Below are 14598 nucleotides of genomic sequence, written 5' to 3' on the forward strand. Positions count from 1 at the left end.
TTGGAAACACTTTACCCTCGTCACCTTTAAGTCACAATGCAATCGGGTGCCATGCTGCAACACCCCCCCCCCCCCCCACCAGTCATTCCAACAACCTGAATTAAATGCAGCTTTATTTATCATAAACTAATGCTAATCATTATTACTGGTCATGCTCATTTCACTCATTATTTTTACTGCTCAGCCCAAGCTGCTCTCTCTGACCATGATGTAGGGCACAGTGTGCAGACATTAGATAAAGCAACACGGAGACGCAAGTCTGCAAATCCATGCTTCTATTGTTGATTCACTGTACTGTGCCATGTGTCATACCACATTTCAATGGAGCCTACCCCTGCATGGTGCTATGTATTACAGTGTATGAGGGAGGCAGGACAGCTGGGTGGAAACATAGGTCTGCAAACCTGACACGTACAGGCCGGGAGTAAGGATCTGAGCGGTGCAATAACATCATATGGACAGCAATACTCACCGGCTGCTGACTGAGCAGTAGGTTTCGGAGCTGGGGGTTGGCACCGGGATTCTGAGGCCTTAACATCGCTCCCGCCTGTGGATTCTGTGGCTGTCCTGGTGTTTGGACGGCAGCCTGTGCTGCCTGCTGTGATGGCTGGGTGTTAGCCTGAGGAGGCTGTTTTTGCACCCTGATATGTAACTGGAAGGAGACATTAAAGTATTATGGTTAGTAGAAAGAATGTCTGCTCCTCCTTACAATCAAACAAGATCAGACGTTCCTTAAGACTAACACATGACATGATTCCACCATCAGAGATACCAACCGGAATGCGAGCTCTTGAACCATGGTCAATGGACGGGTCTTGTGATTTTTGGCACAGCTCACCCCTCCAGGCCACACACACACAACTTTGTGAAGGTATGGGTGATACAGAGTTGTATGCATTTCAGTAGTATCTCAACTTGTGGCTGAATGGGCGTAACGGCGCTGGCTCGTAGGCCAAGTGTTTCGAGCAAGTGTTGTGGATACACAGATGGGGTTGGGTGCTACGCAGAGGTGACCGTACTCAGAGCTCAGTTTGATTTCCTAAGGATCTTCTGCACCAAGAATAGGGCTGGTTCAAATGCACGCTGATAAGGAAGGCAGCTGCTGCTATGAACAAATGGGACGGGGGACTAGCAGCTACATAGGGCGGTATCCTATTAGCCATGATGCGATTTTGGGCGTTAAAAACGGGCGTTATCACAGTTGATGACTGATGGTTGTTTCTAACACATGAAAACGCATGGGATCGCGGATAAGTCCCTGATCTCGTGTTATCGCGGAACCTGCTTATCAGGGATTATGCTTTGGGTGCAACCCTCGATGAGTGTCGTCATTGGGGCTAATAGTATTGCCCCCTGTGATCCTATTAGCAGTGGTAAAAGTACAGCTGCTAATAGGATACTGCCTATAGTTGAGACAACGGGTGAGGATAACTGGGTCGGCCAGAAATAGGTCGACAGTCAATAGGTTGACCCCATATAGCCGACATGCACTAAGTTGACTGGGTCAAAAGGTCATTGAGTCGACACAACAAAAGGTAAATAAGTACAAAAGGTTGACACAGCATTCAGAGTCAACGCTCTACCTCCTATTCTCAGTCACGACCAACATAATAAGCTGACTGATGAATAAACCATGGTCGCCAACAAAGAGGTGCTGCAGCAGCTATACTAAACCCCTTGCGGGGTACACTATTACGTGAAGGAGCCTGGTGGCGACAACGAATGCACAGCTGGCATTTGCAGTTGTCTAGTGACCAAATGACACTAGTAGGTGTGGGCTCGTATGGCGGGTTATAGACGGTAAAATGGAACACCCGAGACAGGACAGATGGTTGGCAGGATAAGTCCATCCCGCCACATATACATACACAGGATGTCAGGAAATCACTGTCTCTTCCACATACACAGAAGTGTCAGGGTAGATGTAAAAGTATGAGAATCCTCTCCAAAACGCTGTATGACTGCAGCTGTGTCTCTTATAAGGTAATGCTGATCAGCCTATCAGCCGTACAAATTGTATATAGAACCCAGGTCCTTTAGAAACTCTCAGCGCTGTCAATGCTACACGAATATGATTAAATTCAGGATTTATCTGTATTTAATTCTTCCACCTCCACAATCCAAATCAAATGTCTATTTTATTCTTAAAAACTTCTTGTATCAAATCCAATACATAGCGTTCCAACAGTTTTGTGCATCAACAGAGATAATAATAAGAATTTACTTACCGATAATTCTATTTCTCGGAGTCCGTAGTGGATGCTGGGGTTCCTGAAAGGACCATGGGGAATAGCGGCTCCGCAGGAGACAGGGCACAAAAAGTAAAGCTTTAGGATCAGGTGGTGCACTGGCTCCTCCCCCTATGACCCTCCTCCAAGCCTCAGTTAGGATACTATGCCCGGACGAGCGTACACAATAAGGAAGGATTTATGAATCCCGGGTAAGACTCATACCAGCCACACCAATCACACTGTACAACCTGTGATCTGAACCCAGTTAACAGTATGATAACAGCGGAGCCTCTGAAAAGATGGCTCACAACAATAATAACCCGATTTTTGTAACTATGTACAAGTAATGCAGATAATCCGCACTTGGGATGGGCGCCCAGCATCCACTACGGACTCCGAGAAATAGAATTATCGGTAAGTAAATTCTTATTTTCTCTATCGTCCTAGTGGATGCTGGGGTTCCTGAAAGGACCATGGGGATAATACCAAAGCTCCCAAACGGGCGGGAGAGTGCGGATGACTCTGCAGCACCGAATGAGAGAACTCCAGGTCCTCCTTAGCCAGGGTATCAAATTTGTAGGATTTTACAAACGTGTTTGCCCCTGACTAAATAGCCGCTCGGCAAAGTTGTAAAGCCGAGACCCCTCGGGCAGCCGCCCAAGATGAGCCCACCTTCCTTGTGGAATGGGCATTTACATATTTTGGCTGTGGCAGGCCTGCCACAGAATGTGCAAGCTGAATTGTATTACACATCCAACTAGCAATCGTCTGCTTAGAAGCAAGAGCACCCAGTTTTTTGGGTGCATACAGGATAACAGCAAGTCAGTTTTCCTGACTCCAGCCGTCCTGGAAAATAAGATTTTACTTACCGATAAATCTATTTCTCGGAGTCCGTAGTGGATGCTGGGGTTCCTGAAAGGACCATGGGGAATAGCGGCTCCGCAGGAGACAGGGCACAAAAAGTAAAGCTTTTCCAGATCAGGTGGTGTGCACTGGCTCCTCCCCCTATGACCCTCCTCCAGACTCCAGTTAGGTACTGTGCCCGGACGAGCGTACACAATAAGGGAGGATTTTGAATCCCGGGTAAGACTCATACCAGCCACACCAATCACACCGTACAACTTGTGATCTAAACCCAGTTAACAGTATGATAACAGCGGAGCCTCTGAAAGATGGCTTCCTTCAACAATAACCCGAATTAGTTAACAATAACTATGTACAATTATTGCAGATAATCCGCACTTGGGATGGGCGCCCAGCATCCACTACGGACTCCGAGAAATAGATTTATCGGTAAGTAAAATCTTATTTTCTCTATCGTCCTAGTGGATGCTGGGGTTCCTGAAAGGACCATGGGGATTATACCAAAGCTCCCAAACGGGCGGGAGAGTGCGGATGACTCTGCAGCACCGAATGAGAGAACTCCAGGTCCTCCTTAGCCAGAGTATCAAATTTGTAAAATTTTACAAACGTGTTCTCCCCTGACCACGTAGCTGCTCGGCAGAGTTGTAATGCCGAGACCCCTCGGGCAGCCGCCCAAGATGAGCCCACCTTCCTTGTGGAGTGGGCCTTTACAGATTTAGGCTGTGGCAGGCCTGCCACAGAATGTGCAAGTTGGATTGTGCTACAGATCCAACGAGCAATCGTCTGCTTAGACGCAGGAGCACCCATCTTGTTGGGTGCATACAATATAAACAACGAGTCAGATTTTCTGACTCCAGCTGTCCTTGCAATATATATTTTTAATGCTCTGACAACGTCCAGTAACTTGGAGTCCTCCAAGTCACTTGTAGCCGCAGGCACTACAATAGGCTGGTTCAGATGAAATGCTGACACCACCTTAGGGAGAAAATGCGGACGAGTCCGCAGTTCTGCCCTGTCCGAATGGAAAATCAGATATGGGCTTTTGTAAGATAAAGCTGCCAGTTCTGACACTCTCCTGGCCGAAGCCAGGGCTAGAAGCATGGTCACTTTCCATGTGAGATATTTCAAATCCACCTTTTTTAGTGGTTCAAACCAATGAGATTTTAGGAAGTCCAAAACCACATTGAGATCCCACGGTGCCACTGGAGGCACCACAGGAGGCTGTATATGCAGCACTCCCTTAACAAAGGTCTGGACTTCAGGGACTGAAGCCAATTCTTTTTGAAAGAAAATCGACAGGGCCGAAATTTGAACCTTAATAGATCCCAATTTGAGACCCATAGACAATCCTGATTGCAGGAAATGTAGGAATCGACCCAGTTGAAATTCCTCCGTCGGAGCACTCCGATCTTCGCACCACGCAACATATTTTCGCCAAATTCGGTGATAATGTTGCACGGTTACTTCCTTCCTTGCTTTAATCAAAGTAGGAATGACTTCTTCCGGCATGCCTTTTTCCTTTAGGATCCGGCGTTCAACCGCCATGCCGTCAAACGCAGCCGCGGTAAGTCTTGAAACAGACAGGGACCCTGCTGAAGCAAGTCCCTCCTTAGAGGTAGAGGCCACGGATCTTCCGTGATCATCTCTTGAAGTTCCGGGTACCAAGTCCTTCTTGGCCAATCCGGAACCACTAGTATCGTTCTCACGCCTCTTTGCCGTATAATTCTCAATACTTTTGGTATGAGAGGCAGAGGAGGAAACACATACACCGACTGGTACACCCAAGGCGTTACCAACGCGTCCACAGCTATTGCCTGCGGATCTCTTGACCTGGCGCAATACCTGTCCAGTTTTTTGTTGAGGCGAGACGCCATCATGTCCACCATTGGTCTTTCCCAACGGGTTACCAGCATGTGGAAGACTTCTGGATGAAGTCCCCACTCTCCCGGGTGAAGATCGTGTCTGCTGAGGAAGTCTGCTTCCCAGTTGTCCACTCCCGGGATGAACACTGCTGACAGTGCTATCACATGATTCTCTGCCCAGCGAAGAATCCTTGCAGCTTCTGCCATTGCACTCCTGCTTCTTGTGCCGCCCTGTCTGTTCACATGGGCGACTGCCGTGATGTTGTCCGACTGGATCAACACCGGTTTTCCTTGAAGCAGAGGTTCTGCCTGGCTTAGAGCATTGTATATTGCTCTTAGTTCCAGAATGTTTATGTGAAGAGACGTTTCCAGGCTCGTCCATACTCCCTGGAAGTTTCTTCCTTGTGTGACTGCTCCCCAGCCTCTCAGGCTGGCGTCCGTGGTCACCAGGATCCAATCCTGTATGCCGAATCTGCGGCCCTCCAATAGATGAGGACTCTGCAACCACCACAGAAGAGACACCCTTGTCCTTGGAGACAGGGTTATCCGTAGGTGCATCTGAAGATGCGACCCTGACCATTTGTCCAACAGATCCCTTTGGAAAATTCTTGCGTGGAATCTGCCGAATGGAATTGCTTCGTAAGAAGCCACCATTTTTCCCAGGACTCTTGTGCATTGATGTACAGACACCTTTCCTGGTTTTAGGAGGTTCCTGACAAGCTCGGATAACTCCTTGGCTTTTTCCTCCGGGAGAAAAACCTTTTTCTGAACCGTGTCCAGAATCATCCCTAGGAACAGCAGACGAGTTGTCGGCATTAACTGGGATTTTGGAATATTCAGAATCCACCCGTGCTGTTTTAGCACTTCTTGAGACAGTGCTAATCCCATCTCTAGCTGTTCTCTGGACCTTGCCCTTATTAGGAGATCGTCCAAGTATGGGATAATTAATACGCCTTTTCTTCGAAGAAGAATCATCATCTCGGCCATTACCTTTGTAAAGACCCGAGGTGCCGTGGACAATCCGAACGGCAGCGTCTGAAACCGATAGTGACAGTTTTGTACAACGAACCTGAGGTACCCCTGGTGTGAGGGGTAAATTGGAACGTGGAGATACGCATCCTTGATGTCCAAGGATACCATAAAGTCCCCCTCTTCCAGGTTCGCTATCACTGCTCTGAGTGACTCCATCTTGAACTTGAACTTCTTTATGTACAGGTTCAAGGACTTCAGATTTAGAATAGGCCTTACCGAGCCATCCGGCTTCGGTACCACAAAAAGAGTGGAATAATACCCCTTCCCTTGTTGCAGAAGAGGTACCTTGACTATCACCTGCTGAGAGTACAGCTTGTGAATGGCTTCCAAAACCGTCTCCCTTTCGGAGGGGGACGTTGGTAAAGCAGACTTCAGGAAACGGCGAGGTGGATCTGTCTCTAATTCCAACCTGTACCCCTGAGATATTATCTGCAGGATCCAGGGATCTACTTGCGAGTGAGCCCACTGCGCGCTGTAATTTTTGAGACGACCCCCCACCGTCCCCGAGTCCGCTTGAGAAGCCCCAGCGTCATGCTGAGGCTTTTGTAGAAGCCGGGGAGGGCTTCTGATCCTGGGAAGGAGCTGCCTGTTGCTGTCTCTTCCCTCGACCTCTGCCTCGTGGCAGATATGAATAGCCCTTTGCTCTCTTATTTTTAAAGGAACGAAAGGGCTGCGGTTGAAAGGTCGGTGCCTTTTTCTGTTGGGGAGTGACTTGAGGTAGAAAGGTGGATTTCCCGGCTGTAGCCGTGGCCACCAAATCTGATAGACCGACTCCAAATAACTCCTCCCCTTTATACTGCAAAACTTCCATATGCCGTTTTGAATCCGCATCGCCTGTCCACTGTCGCGTCCATAAAGCTCTTCTGGCCGAAATGGACATAGCACTTACCCGTGATGCCAGTGTGCAGATATCCCTCTGTGCATCACGCATATAAAGAAATGCATCCTTTATTTGTTCTAACGACAGTAAAATATTGTCCCTGTCCAGGGTATCAATATTTTCAATCAGGGACTCTGACCAAACTACCCCAGCACTGCACATCCAGGCAGTCGCTATAGCTGGTCGTAGTATAACACCTGCATGTGTGTATATACTTTTTTGGATATTTTCCATCCTCCTATCTGATGGATCTTTAAGTGCGGCCGTCTCAGGAGAGGGTAACGCCACTTGTTTAGATAAGCGTGTTAGCGCCTTGTCCACCCTAGGAGGTGTTTCCCAGCGCTCCCTAACCTCTGGCGGGAAAGGGTATAATGCCAGTAATTTCTTTGAAATTATCAGCTTTTTATCAGGGGCAACCCACGCTTCATTACACACGTCATTTAGTTCTTCTGATTCAGGAAAAACTATAGGTAGTTTTTTCACACCCCACATAATACCCTGTTTAGTGGTACCTGTAGTATCAGCTAAATGTAACGCCTCCTTCATTGCCAAAATCATATAACGTGTGGCCCTACTGGAAAATACGGTTGATTCATCACCGTCACCACTGGAGTCATCGCCTGTGTCTGGGTCTGTGTCGACCGACTGAGGCAAAGGGCGTTTCACAGCCCCTGACGGTGTTTGAGTCGCCTGGACAGGCACTAATTGATTGTCCGGCCGTCTCATGTCGTCAAACGACTGCTTTAGCGTGTTGACACTATCCCGTAGTTCCATAAATAAAGGCATCCATTCTGGTGTCGACTCCCTAGGGGGTGACATCCTCATATTTGGCAATTGCTCCGCCTCCACGCCAATATCGTCCTCATACATGTCGACACACACGTACCGACACACAGCAGACACACAGGGAATGCTCCTAACGAAGACAGGACCCACTAGCCCTTTGGGGAGACAGAGGGAGAGTTTGCCAGCACACACCAAAAGCGCTATATATATATATATCAGGGATAGCCTTATAATAAGTGCACCCTTATAGCTGCTTTGTTATATCAAAATATCGCCATAAATTTGCCCCCCCTCTCTGTTTTACCCTGTTTCTGTAGTGCAGTGCAGGGGAGAGACTTGGGAGCCGTCCTGACCAGCGGAGCTGTGAGAGGAAATGGCGCCGTGTGCTGAGGAGATAGGCCCCGCCCCTTTTCTGGCGGGCTCGTCTCCCGCTATTTAGAGAAATCAGGCAGGGGTTAAATATCTCCATATAGCCTCTGGGGGCTATATGTGAGGTATTTTTAGCCTTTATATAGGTTACATTTGCCTCCCAGGGCGCCCCCCTCCCAGCGCCCTGCACCCTCAGTGACTGCCGTGTGAAGTGTGCTGAGAGGAAAATGGCGCACAGCTGCAGTGCTGTGCGCTACCTTTAGAAGACTGCAGGAGTCTTCAGCCGCCGATTCTGGACCTCTTCTGACTTCAGCATCTGCAAGGGGGCCGGCGGCGCGGCTCCGGTGACCATCCAGGCTGTACCTGTGATCGTCCCTCTGGAGCTTGATGTCCAGTAGCCAAGAAGCCAATCCATCCTGCACGCAGGTGAGTTGACTCCTTCTCCCCTCAGTCCCTCGCTGCAGTGATCCTGTTGCCAGCAGGAATCACTGTAAAATAAAAAACCTAGCTAAACTTTTTCTAAGCAGCTCTTTAGGAGAGCCACCTAGATTGCACCCTTCTCGGCCGGGCACAAAAATCTAACAGGAGTCTGGAGGAGGGTCATAGGGGGAGGAGCCAGTGCACACCACCTGATCTGGAAAAGCTTTACTTTTTGTGCCCTGTCTCCTGCGGAGCCGCTATTCCCCATGGTCCTTTCAGGAACCCCAGCATCCACTAGGACGATAGAGAAACATATTTTCAGGGCCCTGACAACATCTAGCAACTTGGAGTCCTCCAAGTCCCTAGTAGGTGCAAGGCACCACAATAAGCTGGTTCAGGTGAAACACTGACACCACCTTAGGGAGAGAACTGGGGACGAGTCCGCAGCTCTGCCCTGTCCGAATGGACAAACAGATATGGCTTTTTTGAGAAAAAACCACCAATTTGACACTCGCCTGGTCCAGGCCAGGGCCAAGAGCATGGTCACTTTTCATGTGAGATGCTTCAAATCCACAGATTTGACTGGTTTTAAACCAATGTGTTTTGAGGAATCCCAGAACTACGTTGAGATCCCACAGTGCCACTGGAGGCACAAAAGGGGGTTGTATATGCAATACTCCCTTGACAAACTTCTGGACTTCAGGAACTGAAGCCAATTCTTTCTGGAAGAAAAATCGACAGGGCCGAAATTTGAACCTTAATGGACCCCAATTTGAGGCCCATAGACACTCCTGTTTGCAAGAAATGCAGGAATCGACCGAGTTGAAATTTCTTCGTGGGGCCTTCCTGGCCTCACACCACGCAACATATTTTCGCCACATGTGGTGATAATGTTGTGCGGTCACCTCCTTTCTGGCTTTGACCAGGGTAGGAATGACCTCTTCCTGAATGCCTTTTCCCTTAGGATCCGGCGTTCCACCGCCATGCCGTCAAACGCAGCTGCGGTAAGTCTTGGAACAGACATGGTACTTGCTGAAACAAGTCCCTTCTTAGCGGCAGAGACCATAAGTCCTCTGTGAGCATCTCTTGAAGTTCCGGGTACCAAGTCCTTCTTGGCCAATCCGGAGCCATGAGTATAGTTCTTACTCCTCTACGTCTTATAATTCTCAGTACCTTAGGTATGAAAAGCAGAGGATGGAACACATACACCGACTGGTACACCCACGGTGTTACCAGAACGTCCACAGCTATTGCCTGAGGGTCTCTTAACCTGGCGCAATACCTGTCCCGTTTTTTGTTCAGACGGGACGCCATCATGTCCACCTTTGGTAATTCCCAACGGTTTACAATTATGTGGAAAACTTCCCCATGAAGTTCCCACTCTGCCGGGTGGAGGTCGTGCCTACTGAGGAAGTCTGCTTCCCAGTTTCCATTCCCGGAATGAAACACTGCTGACAGTGCTATCACATGATTTTCCGCCCAGCGAAAAGTCCTTGCAGTTTTTGCCACTGCCCTCCTGCTTCTTGTGCCGCCCTGTCTATTTACGTGGGCGACTGCCGTGATGTTTTATCCCACCGGATCAATACCGGCTGACCTTGAAGCAGAGGTCTTGCTAAGCTTAGAGCATTATAAATTTACCCTTAGCTATATTTATGTGGAGAAAAATCTCCAGACTTGATCACACTCCCTGGAAATTTTTTCCTTGTGTGACTGCTCCCCAGCCTCTCGGGCTGGCCTCCGTGGTCACCAACATCCAAAACTGAATGCCGAATCTGCGGCCCTCTAGAAGATGAGCACTCTGTAACCACCACAGGAGAGACACCCTTGTCCTTGGATATAGGGTTATCCGCTGATGCATCTGAAGATGCGATCCGGACCATTTGTCCAGCAGATCCCACTGAAAAGTTCTTGCATGAAATCTGCCGACTGGAATTGCTTCGAAGGAAGTCACCATTTTTTTACCATGGCCCTTGTGCAATGATGCACTGATTTTAGGAGGTTCCTGACTAGCTCGGATAACTCCCTGGCTTTCTCTTCCGGGAGAAACACCTTTTTCTGGACTGTGTCCAGAATCATCCCTAAGCACAGGAGACTTGTTGTCGGGATCAGCTGCGATTTTGGAATATTTAGAATCCACCCCTGCTGTTGTAACAGTATCCGAGATAGTGCTACTCCGACCTCCAACTCCGACCTCCTGGACTTTGCCCTTATCAGGAGATCGTCCAAGTAAGGGATAATTAAGACGCCTTTTCTTCGAAGAAGAACCATCATTTCGGCCATTACCTTGGTAAAGACCCGGGGTGCCGTAGACAATCCAAACGGCAGCGTCAGAAACTGATAGTGACAGTTCTGTACCACGAACCTGAGGTACCCTTAGTGATAAGGGCAAATTTGGGACATGGAGGTAAGCATCCCTGATGTCTCGGGACACCAGATAGTCCCCTTCTTCCCGGTTCGTTATCACTGCTCTGAGTGACTCCATCTTGATTTGAACCTTTGTAAGTGTTCAAAATTTTTTTTTTTAGATTTAGAATAGGTCTCACCTAGCCTTCTGGCTTCAGTACCACAATATAGTGTGGAATAATACCCCTTTTCTTGTTGTAGGAGGGGTAATTTAATTATCACCTGCTGGGAATACAGCTCGTGAAATTTTTTCCCATACTGCCTCCTTGTCGGAGGGAGACCTTGGTAAAGCAGACTTCAGGAGCCTGCGCAGGGGAAACGTCTCGACATTCCAATCTGTACCCCTGGGATACTACTTGTAGGATCCAGGGGTCCTGTACGGTCTCAGCGTCATGCTGAGAGCTTGTCAGAAGCGGTGGAACGCTTCTGTTCCTGGGAATGGGCTGCCTGCTGCAGTCTTCTTCCCTTTCCTCTATCCCTGGGCAGATATGACTCTTATAGGGACGAAAGGACTGAAGCTGAAAAGACGGTGTCTTTTTCTGCAGAGATGTGACTTAGGGTAAAAACGGTGGATTTTCCAGCAGTTGCCCTGGCCACCAGGTCCGATGGACCGACCCCAAATAACTCCTCTTCCTTTATACGGCAATACACCTTTGTGCCGTTTGGAATCTGCATCACCTGACCACTGTCGTGTCCATAAACATCTTCTGGCAGATATGGACATCGCACTTACTCTTGATGCCAGAGTGCAAATATCCCTCTGTGCATCTCGCATATATAGAAATACATCCTTTAAATGCTCTATAGTCAATAAAATACTGTCCCTGTCAAGGGTATCAATATTTTTAGTCAGGGAATCCGACCAAGCCACCCCAGCTCTGCACATCCAGGCTGAGGCGATCGCTGGTCGCAGTATAACACCCGTATGTGTGTATATACTTTTTATGATATTTTTCCAGCCTCCTGTCAGCTGGCTCCTTGAGGACGGCCCTATCTATAGACGGTACCGCCACTTGTTTTGATAAGCGTGTGAGCGCCTTATCCACCCTAAGGGGTGTTTCCCAACGCGCCCTAACTTCTGGCGGGAAAGGGTATACCGCCCATATTTTCTATCGGGGGGAACCCACGTATCATCACACACTTCATTTAATTTATCTGATTCAGGAAAAACTACGGTAGTTTTTTCACATCCCACATAATACCCTCTTTTGTGGTACTTGTAGTATCAGAAATATGTAACACCTCCTTCATTGCCCTTAACGTGTGGCCCTAATAAGGAATACGTTTGTTTATTCACCGTCGACACTGGATTCAGTGTCCGTGTCTGTGTCTGTGTCGACCGACTAAAGTAAACGGGCGTTTTAAAACCCCTGACGGTGTTTCTGAGACGTCTGGACCGGTACTAATTGTTTGTCGGCCGTCTCATGTCGTCAACCGACCTTGCAGCGTGTTGACATTATCACGTAATTCCCTAAATAAGCCATCCATTCCGGTGTCGACTCCCTAGAGAGTGACATCACCATTACAGGCAATTGCTCCGCCTCCTCACCAACATCGTCCTCATACATGTCGACACACACGTACCGACACACAGCACACACACAGGGAATGCTCTGATAGAGGACAGGACCCACTAGCCCTTTGGAGAGACAGAGGGAGAGTTTGCCAGCACACACCAAAAACGCTATAATTATATAGGGACAACCTTATATAAGTGTTTTCCCTTATAGCATCTTTTATATATTTCTAACGCCAAATTAGTGCCCCCCCTCTCTGTTTTAACCCTGTTTCTGTAGTGCAGTGCAGGGGAGAGCCTGGGAGCCTTCCCTCCAGCCTTTCTGTGAGGGAAAATGGCGCTGTGTGCTGAGGAGATAGGCCCCGCCCCTTTTTCGGCGGCCTCGTCTCCCGCTCTTAACGGATTCTGGCAGGGGTTAAATATCTCCATATAGCCCCCGGAGGCTATATGTGAGGTATTTTTAGCCAAAAAAAGGTTTTCATTTGCCTCCCAGGGCGCCCCCCTCCCAGCGCCCTGCACCCTCAGTGACTGCCGTGTGAAGTGTGCTGAGAGGAAAATGGCGCACAGCTGCAGTGCTGTGCGCTACCTTAAGAAGACTGAGGAGTCTTCTGCCGCCGATTCTGGACCTCTTCTCGTTTCAGCATCTGCAAGGGGGCCGGCGGCGAGGCTCCGGTGACCATCCAGGCTGTACCTGTGATCGTCCCTCTGGAGCTAATGTCCAGTAGCCAAGAAGCCAATCCATCCTGCACGCAGGTGAGTTCACTTCTTCTCCCCTAAGTCCCTCGTTGCAGTGATCCTGTTGCCAGCAGGACTCACTGTAAAATAAAAAACCTAAGCTAAACTTTTCTAAGCAGCTCTTTAGGAGAGCCACCTAGATTGCACCCTTCTCGGCCGGGCACAAAAATCTAACTGAGGCTTGGAGGAGGGTCATAGGGGGAGGAGCCAGTGCACACCACCTGATCCTAAAGCTTTACTTTTTGTGCCCTGTCTCCTGCGGAGCCGCTATTCCCCATGGTCCTTTCAGGAACCCCAGCATCCACTAGGACGATAGAGAAATTTGGAATTGCCTCACCGGACTCTCTAGACGCCGATTCATGCGGTGTTTCTTATCCGTCTGGGATCGGTGCTGCCAGCAAGGCGCCTGACCTCCTGGATGTAGCTGTAGTTGATTGCTATATCCCGACACCTTACAAGTATTCACAGGTGTATAAGCATGGGATCACTCTCACCGCTGGTCGTCTCCCGGTATACGTTTACTGTTCCTCTCGGTCCTCCCCACCGTTGGCCCGCTAGTATGTAGAAAGCTTTTCAATCTTAAAAACGATAGTGACCATATCCACTCCAGCCGCCGACGCGTTTCTACCGTGCAGGGTCTTACTCATGGCAGCACCGATCCCAGACGGAAAAGAAACACCGCATGAATCAGCGTCTAGAGAGTCCGGTGAGGCAATTCCAAATATTATCTCTGTTGATGCACAAAACTGTTGGAACGCTATGTATTGGATTTGATACAAGAAGTTTTTAAGAATAAAATAGACTTTGTTTTTAATATATCTGGAAATTTGATTTGGATTGTGGAGGTGGAAGAATTAAATACAGATAAATCCTGAATGTAATCATATTCGTGTAGCATTGACAGCGCTGAGAGTTTCTAAAGGACCTGGGTTCTATATACAGTCAGGGTAGATGTGTTCCACTGACCCAAGAACACGACGCTGTATGTAAAACAAAGCAATACAGGTCATGAACGTCGCTGTAGAAGCTCACCAGGTTCTGCGACCTCTGCTGTTCATCCATCATAGCAACCTGGTTCACAGACGGCATGCCTGGGGCTACCTGCTGTCCTGGCATCTGGAGGAAGAGTAAAGGGAAAATAAAACCTTGATGTTCTGGTTGCAAGAATGTATCCCGGACAAATAAACAGCTGACTGGCTACTCTGAATGTTTACCTGCTGCGCCACGCTCTGTGTAACGGGCAGAGCACCAGGCTGCTTGGATAAGAAGCCCTGAGGGTTAGACTGTACAGATCCCGCAGCCATAGACTGAGCTGCCCCCATCTACAAGAACAAGACAGACTGACAGGACATCACAAAACCCAAGGCTGCACATACCAGGACTAACGTTCCCGCCAGATACAGAGGGGGTCATTCTGAGTTGATCGCAGCAGGAAATTTTTTAGCAGTTGGGCAAAACCATGTGCACTGCAGGGGAGGCAGATATAACATTTGCAGAAAG

General features: G+C 48.7%; 1 protein-coding gene across 5 annotated transcripts in view; it reads right to left on the minus strand.

Moving 5' to 3' along the window:
* Window positions 1-14598, minus strand: part of MED25 (mediator complex subunit 25) — a 138374-nt gene that overhangs the window by 872 nt on the left and 122904 nt on the right. For 3 of the 5 annotated variants that reach the window (XM_063942426.1, XM_063942425.1, XM_063942424.1), the window contains exons 16-18: window positions 14313-14420; window positions 14131-14214; window positions 473-652 (exon numbers count right to left, since the gene is read on the minus strand). In XM_063942426.1, the coding sequence (XP_063798496.1) occupies window positions 473-652; window positions 14131-14214; window positions 14313-14420 (372 nt within the window). The remainder of the gene's footprint in view (window positions 1-472; window positions 653-14130; window positions 14215-14312; window positions 14421-14598) is intronic. The other 2 variants (XM_063942428.1, XM_063942427.1) reach the window with 2 other exon arrangements.

The sequence above is a fragment of the Pseudophryne corroboree genome, chromosome 10 (genome assembly GCF_028390025.1).
Source record: "Pseudophryne corroboree isolate aPseCor3 chromosome 10, aPseCor3.hap2, whole genome shotgun sequence".
NCBI classification, from domain to species: Eukaryota; Metazoa; Chordata; class Amphibia; order Anura; family Myobatrachidae; genus Pseudophryne; species Pseudophryne corroboree.